The 11,705-nt window shown below is 32.9% G+C and overlaps 2 protein-coding genes across 2 annotated transcripts; one reads left to right on the top strand and one right to left on the bottom strand.

Moving 5' to 3' along the window:
• Positions 1-1,105: 1,105 nt before the first annotated feature.
• LOC141721114 (uncharacterized) lies at positions 1,106-3,210 on the top strand. The gene is made up of 5 exons (XM_074523873.1): positions 1,106-1,301; positions 2,063-2,177; positions 2,302-2,398; positions 2,644-2,730; positions 2,941-3,210. The coding sequence occupies exons 1-5, from the start codon at positions 1,241-1,243 to the stop codon at positions 3,073-3,075; spliced, it is 495 nt and encodes a 164-aa protein (XP_074379974.1). The 5' UTR covers positions 1,106-1,240; the 3' UTR covers positions 3,076-3,210.
• A 1,581-nt stretch (positions 3,211-4,791) lies between these two features.
• LOC141721115 (glutamate receptor 3.3-like) lies at positions 4,792-11,077 on the bottom strand. Its single transcript, XM_074523874.1, has 6 exons — positions 10,399-11,077; positions 7,631-8,967; positions 7,252-7,529; positions 6,095-6,126; positions 5,587-5,993; positions 4,792-5,402 (listed from the first exon to the last, which is right to left on the bottom strand). Exons 1-6 carry the CDS (start codon positions 10,670-10,672, stop codon positions 4,941-4,943), a joined length of 2,790 nt encoding a protein of 929 aa, XP_074379975.1. The 5' UTR covers positions 10,673-11,077; the 3' UTR covers positions 4,792-4,940.
• Between the last annotated feature and the right edge of the window lie 628 nt (positions 11,078-11,705).

Genomic DNA, 11,705 nt, shown 5'->3' on the forward strand with positions numbered 1-11,705 from the left:
TTTGTATGATTATATTTAATGATTTTGATTTTTAATTATTCATATGCATATTTTTAGTATAAACATGAATGATATAATTGATTATTTAATAAATTATTTTCACTTGTATTAATATTATTTTTAAATGGTGTTATCGAATTTAATACATTACTTTCGATTGTATTAATTTTTATTTAATACTTGAAATTTAATTTTGTGTTATATTTTTACTTGTATTATACTTTCAATATGCGTAAACATAAACAATGTAATTGATTATTTAATAATTTATATTCCATGTATTAATATTATTTTTAAATGGTGTTACTGAATTTAATACATTACTTTTGATTTGATATTATTATTTTTTATTTATTACATTATTTTCAGTTGCATTTAACATAAATTATGTTATTTATTTTAATCTATTTTTATAAAACTTTCTAGTTAATATTTATTTATTAGAAATGATAATATCATATTATTTATGATATATAATACATTTATTTTTTAGAAACCGTATTATTTTTTTCAAATTTTAAAAGTTTAACTTTAATGAAGAAGAAGTTAACAAATTAATAGAAATTTTTTTCTAGAACTATTAACGTATGTGATTTCAAATATTACTATGCTAATTGGATGTTGCTTTGTTTTGCCAGCATATGTATTTTGTAGGTTTGTTTAAGTGTTAGGTGTTAGTAGGACTGTGACGACCAAATCATACCTTACCGTACCATATTATCTGTTTTACTCTAATTATATATAATATAAGGATATAATTTATTTAAATCATAAATTACTTAATTTAAGATTTCTCAAACGTATTTTGTTTCTACTTCCAGGTTTACCTTAAAAAAGGTTTCTGAATTTTATTCAATTAATTTATATTATTTTTAAAAAATATATATATGTAACCTATTTGAAATTTAAAAAATCAGGTAGTCTCTAATTTTATACTTAAATATTATCATATTAAACTATACAATAGTTCTTGATCCAATTAATTTTAAATAGTTTCACCCGAATAATATCGATTTTCTAGTGCCCTGAAAAACAAAAAAGAAAATAGAAAATAATGATAAAGTGACCAAATTTAATTTGGCAACTCCAGCGAGTGTGAAGCCTCGGTATTATCGACACAAATTGTTCTATTTTCCGTAGTATATATTTTTGTTGTTTACACCCCCACCATTTCAAACACACACACAACACACACAATCTATTATTCTGTGTGTTTGATTTGATCTGCTCATAATCAAGGATGGCTCTGCTTTCTAATTCCCTGCTTTTCCCCAAAGTTTCTTCACCCCAATTATCTTCAGGTATTTTTTTTAATTATATTTGTCTTGTGTTCTGTATCTGATTTGTGTTGTTTTCGATTGATTGAGGTGATAGACTTGTTTGACACTATTTACTTTTGGGATTAGTGGCTGGCATCTAATTTAAACATGTGTTTAGTGGTTTTGTGATTCTGGGTTTAGTTCAAATATTGCGTGATATTGTTTGATTTGTGGTCAAGTTTCGGGGATTTTATATGTGTGTTGTTACGAGGTAGGAATGGAATGATAAGTTGTAAATAATGTGAGAGGATAGACTGAATTAATTAAGTTCAAGTTTACTCAATTTTTGTGATGAGGTTTGCGGAGAAAATGGGTGTGTTTTATTAATTGGCGGGATTCGTTACTTGTGTAAATTGGTAGGAATGAAAATAAAGGAAGGAAGGAAAATTAGATATATTTCATTCCAGTTTAGAACAATTTTATTCCTTTCAACTGATCTGATCTTTGCAATTAACTCTTTGCGTGTATTATTGCTATCAAATGGAAGGGGTTTTGATGAAGGTTAATTTGGAGTTTGTTACATTTTTATTAGTCATGAGCAGATTTTGGTCTGAAGTTAAGATGTGGGAATATTGAGTTGTGTACTTCCGATATTGACTGTATTTAGGATATTGGTTCGACACCCTATCCTATTTAGAAGATTTTTCATATCTGTACAAAGGTTGCTTGCGTTAGTGTTTTGTCACCATTATGATAATAAATTGTGATATTTTTACCATTCAAAGCTATCTTTGTTTCTTAAGGCTCCCGTTTGAAGTCTGTTGACGTATGTACTGGAAATGGATCTCTTATCAAATCAACGGTCAACACTAGTCGACAAACCAGAAGAAAGTCACTTGCGGTTCAAGCAAGCTACAGGTATCAAGTAGTTGCATAATGTTATATAATCCAACCATAACCAGTATTCTTTTGGTTAAATTATTGTGTCTAGATATTTTTACATGTATCACATCAAGTGACGAGCCGTTTATTGGAATTACAGTGATGGTGGAAGGCCAAGCAGTGGGAGCATCTTTATTAGTGGATTTGTCTTGGGAGGAATAGTTGTTGGTACACTTGGCGCTGTATATGCACCTCAGGTGTTTGATTCGCATGATAATTACTTTTATCTGACAGTCATTGTATAAGGGTTCTCTCTGTTTTCTTAGTTGGTACTGAATGCTTTGTGCCTCAAACAATTATAAAATCATGGAACATTATACTATTGGATTAGAATATATATATATATATATATGAATTTTCTTTGTTGTAGGATATTTCTTAATGGACTGAATTAGAAATATATATAAGTTTGTCGTTTGACAGCGTTTTTGTTCCTTTTTAGATAAGCAAGGCACTAGCTGGAGCTGACAAGAAGGATCTTATGAGAAAGCTGCCTAAGTTCATATATGATGAAGAGAAAGCTTTGGAGGTAGAAAAGTCTGCATGATATGCTTTTGCCATTTAAAAAAAAATTAAACTTATATGCTTTTAGCCTTTATTGAGGATTTGAATGCTGGATATGCACCTTTAAAACATTATTTAACTATTATTCTTACATGATATAATTAACCATTAATAGCGGTGGTCAGTCTCTTCCTTTATTTTCTTTCTACAAGAAATTTACTAGTTCAATTTACAGAGAACGCGCAAGATTTTGTCTGAGAAGATTGAACAACTTAACTCTGCTATCGATGATGTATCTGCTCAGCTGCGAACAGAAGATTCCCCTAATGGAGTGGCTGTGGATACTGATGAAATAGAAGCTGCTATGTGATATCGTCATATCGCCAGCCGTTTGTCACTGGCCTTTACTACTATCACATACTGTGTATTAGCTGTTTTTAGACATTAAATGTTATGAACTCTTGTGTTTTGCTACATTCAATATAAGGTGCTTGAGATTGGTGTTAATTTTAAGCAGTTCTATGTAGTTTACTACATATTGGGTTTTTTTTAAGTGCCACCTGGGCAAGTTGTTTCAGTAGCAGACTTTTTATCAATCTACTTTCTCCTTCGTTTATTGGATGCCATATGGTTGAAATGGTAGTATATTAGAACTTAAGCTAAATGAGAAGGCAAGGCAATGGATTAATTGTTAAGATCCATCGGCTGACTGTATCATTAACCCTTTTTTTATTACCTTGAATGGTAAAATGATGTAGAACTTGCCTTTTCTAAATGTCTAAGATAATGTATTTAGTATGAGATCTATAAATATTGTCGTGAGATAGTTCCTGCAGCTCGTAAACATCAGCTCAGAGCGACTTTCAGATGATACAATGTTGACCGCCTGCACTGTAGATTTTAAAAGACACCGAATCCCATGTAATTCGTTGACTTTGAGAAAATACATTGTTGCACGGTAGGATGTCATGTAAAAATAGGACCTGAAACTACTGTGATCGGTGTTAGACTGAAGCTGCATGCTTTGCAGTAAAATAGTTAGTTTTCAAAGGACGCTGAAATTGCTATGATTAGTTTTAGAGTTTGTTTGGTCAGTGTTGTTTTTTCTTGTTCTGATTTACAAGTCATGATTTGTTTGCTCAAACTTGCGTTTTTTAATTGCATGTCTGTTAGTTCTGCAATGAACAATCTTACAAGTGTATTCCCTTTCTATCTCTCCATATACCCAAGGTGAAATAATAGAAATATTAGTATTTGCATAGGAACTTCAGTATTAACCAGCTGATTTGAAAAAAGCCCCTGCTAATCCTATGCATGAATTCCATTGATAGACCGGGTATTTGTCACTTGTCTTCAAAAATTGAAAACTGGGAGAAGAAATACTGTGTGTTTTAGATTATCAAGGACCGAAGCTGAATTGTAATTTTATCTACTGTATTATACAGTCAAAAACACATTTCTTAGCCCAATTAACATAATGAGGATAGAAAGAATACCCTTTATAGCTGAGGAAGAAACAGTGTATACGGTCTTATTCTTACCTTACTCGATGCTTCTTCTAGGTCCTTCCATTGTCTTTAATAGCTTGCACAAAGCAGTTCATCATACATGTTGTCTTTTGGTTTTCCGAATTCTAGTTTGCCGTCTCTTTTGGTAGCTAAATTTTCTGGACATCAATCCAGCGCTTCCCGGACATACTATAGAGTTGCTAGGGAAGGAGCTTTCTGTTGATGTAGTGGCTTCCCACCTTACTCGCTTTCTGTTGATGTAGTGGCTTCCCACCTTACTCCTAAGCTTAGCGCCTTAGCCTATTCTATACATAGTTCATAAATTGTAAAATTTTACTACTATTTAGCTTTGGCATCAGATCTTTCTGTTAACATACCACTATTATAGCAGTTTTGTTTGTGTATGTAGGAAAGAATTAATGTAAGATATGCAACCCTTTCCGTAATACAGGTTTTCAAAAAAAAATCTGGAAACTAAAATCTTTTAGATTGTGGAACTCGTGATGTTTGTTTAGAAATTATCTTGTTTGTACTTGGTGACATTTTTCTCATAATAAATTCAGTTTTATGAAGAGAAATTATTAAATTAATATATACATTGTTAATCAAGTGAATATCATTTTCTCTTACAAATAACAGAAGTTAGTAACGTGTATTATTCAATGCGTATGATCTGATCTAAATTAGTTTCAGATATATTGAAAAATGAAATATTGTTACAACAGAACTAAAAGATGTGGTCTACTCTTTGTATCTCAGGCTCAGAATTGCTTTGCAATTCAGAACTTGCATTATTATCCTCGGGAACTGGCGTCTCGGTTTTCCTTCTTTTACTCTGTCTCTTTATTGGATCTTTCTTATCAATTATTGACAATAATTTTTGAATACGTTTAGAATGTGAACTACCCTGGCCATCTGACACAGGATCGGCAGTGGTGGAATGGTGAAATTTGCGCATAATCTGCAGGAAATATATGAGAAGGGCAATGAAGCAAGCTATCCCACATATAAGAAAGAGTCCCCAGAAGCTTTGCAGGTGAAGACGATCCGAGTCAATTTCTGCAGTCTCCAAGCTGCATGTGCTTCTTGACAACCACTTGTCGTATATTCTCTGTAAATCTCCACTCTCTGATAGTGTCAATATTGCAGTAGACAAATCCACTGCCAAGGGAGAGTCACGTGGAAATGCCTACAAAAGGATGCAATGAATTGAGTTTACAAGATATATATTAGAAAAGGAAATGTACAGTTTACAAATAATTGCCTTTGTCATTCTTCAAAAAGTAAGTGCAATATATATCTTGTATGGTGCATACACACTGGAGAACAGACATATATAGACGAGTTAATTAATATAGAAATTAGAAACTTACAAATCCCCATCCTGCTTTGGTGAACTCCTGACCTATGACTCTGAATTTGCATCGTGTTGACAAGAAAAGATCTACATACGGGCGTTCATCGACCACAGCAGCAACACCCCCGTTCTTTGGACCAAGTTCAAGCTGTGCAGCATATTGTTCTGGTGTTCCGAGGGGTTTAAGCAATGATTCACGTATACCAATTTCTTCAACTAAATAATGGTAAGCGAAAGATCCCACTTGATATCCAATAGGTTCCTCAAGCTTTTTCAAGGTTTCAATCCCATCAATTGGAGAGTACAGTTGTTGCACGGTAAGTATAGATGTCAAACTAGCAGTGTAACTTGAGTTAATTATCAGAACAACAAATAGCCAAATAATCAGCACTAGACGGCCAAGGGAACTCACGGTGTTCTCTCCTGCATATAATAGAAGAAACAAAGAAATAAAATACTCTGTTTTTTCTCCAAAAAATTATGCATATCCAAAAGGCTTAAAACAAAACAAGAGTATCACTTACTGTGGGAAAAAAATAGAGTAGAGAGGCTAAACCTGAAGAAAATAAAGCAAGAAGTTATCACAAAGAAATTACTTCAACAAGATGATCAAAGATGTTCAGCTCACCAGTACATAGGAAGAGTTCATATTATTTAATATTATTGACAAGCTATGTCATGATGCATGCAAAAGAGCCTCATGTTAAAAATACAACTTGAAGTAGATAATTACAAAATGGGTTAAATATCAAATGGTCACTCAACTGAATGTCATATATCAGTTTAATCATCAAACATCAAACTTAACGGGGTATCATTTGGATCACTAAAGTAATAATAAATATCAAACAGATACCTCAATATATGTGCTCGAGAATTAAAATTTATTTTATGGAGTTCTAAACATTTTTTTAAAATCTTATTACAACCAAATGAAAAGTTATGAATTCATATTATTTTAGATGATTTTTTAAGATTTTTAAAAATTTATCTACTAATTATTTTTATTTAAATAAAGCAAATGACTACAAAATTAAAAATAAATAGTAGATAAATTTTAAAAAATCTTATTATATTATAGAAAATACTAGAATTCATACATTTTCATTTGGTTGTAATAGGATTCGAGAAAAATATATAGAACTCCATAAAATAAATTTTAATTTTCGAGCACATATTTTGAGGTATATGTATGATATTTATTATGGCTTTAGTGATTCAAATGATACCCCGTTAACTTTAATGATTAAACTGATATACGACGTTCAGTTGAATGACCACTTTGATATTTAACCCATTACAAAATTATCTACTCGACTGGAGAAGCAATCATAAGAGAAAGAAGGACTAATTGAAGACAAATATCAAGGAATTACACAAGCATACAGTGTTGCAATTTTATTTTATTTTTGCTATATCTACAGTGTTCCAATTTACTCCAGCTGCCCTATAAAAAGATTGGAAACAAAATATGTAACCATCACCAAACACAGAACTTCTTTCGCTAAGCAGTTGCTACAAATTACTTTTGTTTCTGGGCCTAGTCTTCTTGACAAAACAGATAATAAGAGCTAGCCCTAACAACTTCAGTAATTGTATGAATAAGGAGATGGGTAAGAAGAAAAAAGCTAACGAAATATACAATGTCAAGAATTTCTCAGCTCAAACTAGAATAACTCACCATAGAATGGTTATTAGCTGTGTCTTAGGGGTTCCTCTGAACTCATCATTAATCCGATGCTCCAAGGTCCAAACAACTACACCAACAACAAGAAAGAAAGCAGCAGTTACACCCCACAGTAGTGGAGAAAATGGTCGTAGAAATGCCCAAGCACCCGTGTTTAACTTCTTAAATGGAGCAACTACGACAAGCCCAGATGCAGCAAATGGTTGTGTATAATCCACAATTTTTGTTCGATTTGTGACAATAGCAATGTCACCGACGGCGCCATCGAAAAACTAGGGCACGAACAAAAGAAATAGAAAGAAAAATAGCATAAGTATAAAGGTTCCCTCTTAACATTTGAAAACCAACATTTTTTTTCTTATTTTGTACTCACCCCTGAGGCAACTTCATTAACTAGCCCTGTGTAGCTTGGGTTTTCCTTTCCATCCCCGTAGGAGATAAATTCATATGGAACTGCGTATGGGAGCAAATCCACAGCTGCTGTAAATACATCTATGCAGAAGCCCTTAAAAGTATTGGTGCCTCGCGATTTGGATACAAATTCCCGATAACCCACACGATCAGGAACTCCGATTCTCAGTAGCTTCCCGTAGTTGGGGAAAACCCATCCTCTAGGTTTTGTTACAGTGTTTCCTGGCCAAACAACACTGTGCAATTTTTGTGTCCCATTTGAGAAATTAACTGGATTTGAGTAGAATGTCTCGGGAGGCAATGTTGACAAACCAGAATAGTTGGACCAATAACCAATCTGACGAAAACCAGTCCCAATAACATTAATAACATCATATGCAGTATGAAAAAGAGACCCGTCAGTATTAAATTTAATACGCCCAGTTAATCCATTGAGGTCACTCTGCAATATGTTCCTCAGCAGATGCTTTCCTCCATCAAAAGTGCTCAAGGCTTCAAGGTGAAGATTACCACCTCCAGAGCTCAGTTTAGAATTAGTGGAAAAAGAGATAATACCCCCTTGATTTAAAAATGAATTAATAGCATGCGCAACAAGCCATACACTATCATAAGCATGAAGGGCGTAACTATTAAGCCCAACAGAACGTTCAGTCAAGTTGTTCCACCTAGAAATAAATGTTCTCTTTCTATCCGAATCCGGGGTATGCTGACGCAAAACTAAAACTCCTTGCATTGAATCCATCTTCTCAGAAGAAAGTTGTGAAGAGTCTAAAACAGATGAAAGCCAATCAGTTGCTATCCACACATATCCATCAGTCATCATTCCGAGATGCTGTGCAACAGACAACACTGTGAAGCCCAATGCAGGGTAAACATGCAAAACTATTATGCGAGAATCCATCACCGCAAGTTTCACAAGAATGTCCATGACATCGCCCCTGCTGACACCAGGTCCAGGAGGAATCCCTGCCTTGTATGAGATTTTACGGCGCCTTGCTGCAAGTGCATCATTCAGCGCTGCAACCCCATTCCTTCCATAATCGTCATCAATATATATGGCAATTACCTGCTTCCAATTATAGTGCTCAACAATATTAGCTACTGCAGTCATCTGGTACAGATCACTCTGTGTCGTCCTGACAAGAAAAGGAAACTGGAGAGAGGAGAGAGTGGGGTCTGTGGCACCAAATGACAACAGAGGTACTTGGAGTTCATTCGCAACAATTGACATAGCATTGGCTACTTCAGATGACTGTGGGCCTATAACAGCCACAGTACTGGCCTCCATGAATTGCACAGCTGTAAGCAACATATGAAAATCATGATTTAAGGAATCTGCAGGGGCATCACAGCTGACTAGGCTGACCATAACCATTGCAAAGTGAAAGGAAACAATAGGTACGATAATTCCACGTTTCCACTTCTAAAAAAAATATGTTTTTTATTAAAAACCCAAATCCAAAGAAACAAGCAGAATATAATTTACTAGCATGAACTTACCGATTGGATTGTACTATATGTATAGTAAACATAGTTTAACTGTCTTATATTTTTTATTAGGCTTCTGTTATTACCTGAAGAGAGTTATAAGATTATACAAAATAACATGAAAACGGACAAAAATCGTTGAACTATAATTTCTCAAAACCTGGAAGTCAATGTATTATTTCTTATTATAATGAAATTTTATACCAAGTGCACCACACACTGGACTGCACTATCCCTCCTTAAAACCATACTGCACCAATGTAAGACTTTTCAGCTGCTATGGCAAATCGCGATGACATAAGCATGCCATATATACATATTAAGTCCACTTGTAAACATCTTTAGCTTTTAGGAGAGTTGGCAGCTCAACAATATGTTATAGACAGGCTTCTACTCAAGACAGTGAAGATGTAATTGATTGTGAACCAATATTGGGTTTTAGGATAACCCAATTATACAGGTATACAATAATACAATTTACAATAGGGGTTAATTATCAAATAGGTCATTTACTGCGTCCAAATGTATCAAGTAAGTCACTGATTACAAAATCGACTCAAATGAGTCACTCATTTGAAAATTTGTATCAAAAATATCACTCTATCGTTGGTCAAATTTCTTAAAAGTATTATATATTGAGTTTCACACATTTTTTATGAATGATATTATATCCAATTGAAAGATTCCGAGTTCTAGTATTTTAGATAATATTTTAGATTTTTAAAAATGTATCCACCATTTATTTTTATTTAAATCAAATAAAATAATCAAAAAATTAAAAATAAATAGTTGATAAAATTTTAAAAATCTAACAATATTATCTAAAATAGTAGAATTCAGAACCTTTCATTTGGATGTAAAATAATTCATAAAAAATGTGTGAAACTCAATATATAATACTTTTCAGAATTTCGACTAACGATAGAGTGATATTTTTTATACAAATTTTTAAATGAGTTCATTTGAGTCTTGTAGTCAGTGAGCCACTTGATTCATTTGGATGCAATAAGTGACATATTTGATAATTAAGCCTTTACACAATAGTAGAACAATAATAGATGGTTGCCTGCACCCAAAAAGCAATCATTCACTTGACCTTTCATAACACATTGAGATTTCTAAATTAGTTAGCTACTATGTTAATCAAAGCAGTAAACGTAAATGCTATGCGTAAATAATAGTTTCACCAATGCTCTATGAAAGTAAAGCATTAAGGAAAATGTAGAATTACATAAAAGATACCTCCAATAATGCCATGAAAGCCACTGCAATTAGAATTCCGCATTTCGACATGAAGTTTAGTTCCATGAAGAACACTGAAATTGGAGTTGACATCATCCACAGCTTGCCTAATCGCAAAATACGAGGATTTGCCAATGGTAGAATCAAAAGTGAAAACAGCTCCGATATTAACAATAGCCGGTCTTGAAGAATTAACATTTTCGCTTATTACCCCATTTGACAAAACCCCAAAAAAGAGCAGTAACAACAAAGGCCAAACACAAACCGCACTCATATTATCTCCAATATCAGTTCACATTCATTCATCAGAATCCAACCAAGTTTTGTTTTGACAATGCTATTAATAAATAAAGAAGATAGAAAGAGCAACAGCAAATGGAATAAAGGGATAGTGCAAAAAGAAGATGGAGAATTAGATGCGGCACTTAAAGAATAAATTGGAACCCATGTGAAGGAAGCTTACTATATTTATTTTTATTTTTTGATAATTTAGGAGGCTTACTATTTACTCCTACCAAAGAAGATACTTAACAAGATTGAAATGCATAAGTAAATCAAGAAAATATAGAAAGGAAATAAAGAAGGGAAGAGAGTGGAAAAGGCTTACCCTTAGAAATGGAAATCAAGAAAAATGAGTAAGTTTGTAGCAGTAGTTGAAGTTCACATGTGGACATCTGAGAAGGAATGACAGGAATAAGAAAGAGACAGCACCAAGTACGGATAAGATTTAAAACATGCCGGGGAAAGCCAACAGAATCTAACTTGCCTTTTATTCCTAATAATTGGTTATTAAATAAGCCTTATTTAATATATTGCTTTACTAACTCTTAAATTTTTATTTTAAAAGTCTAGATCTAAAAAGATTTTCTTTTTTATTTCCATTATTTATATTCGTGGAATGAACTTTTTTCTCTTCGCGGATACTTATGACGGAAGGAAAAAAGTCATTTTCACAAATATTTATAGCAGAAAATTAAAAAAAACATTCTAATGACCCCGCAGAAATGTGTTATTGAAATGGTACTTGATACACGATTATCAAGGATCAGGATCTTTTATTAATGGTACCTGATACACGATTATCAAGGATCATGATCTTTTATTTACATCATCTTCTTTAGGCCTTTTTCGTGCAAGTTCTTTAAGTTCAAAAGTTAAAAAATAAATAGGGTGCTTAAATTTAAGCCAAGGATGTTTAATTAGAGTTGTGAAAGTTGTTCAAAGACTTTTTTATGGTGAGTTATGACTTCGGTCTCATTTATTAACGGGTGAAATAGTGATTCTGAACTAAACCGTTATTTTTTCCT

This window comes from Apium graveolens, chromosome 4 (assembly GCF_009905375.1).
Source record: "Apium graveolens cultivar Ventura chromosome 4, ASM990537v1, whole genome shotgun sequence".
NCBI lineage: Eukaryota > Viridiplantae > Streptophyta > Magnoliopsida > Apiales > Apiaceae > Apium > Apium graveolens.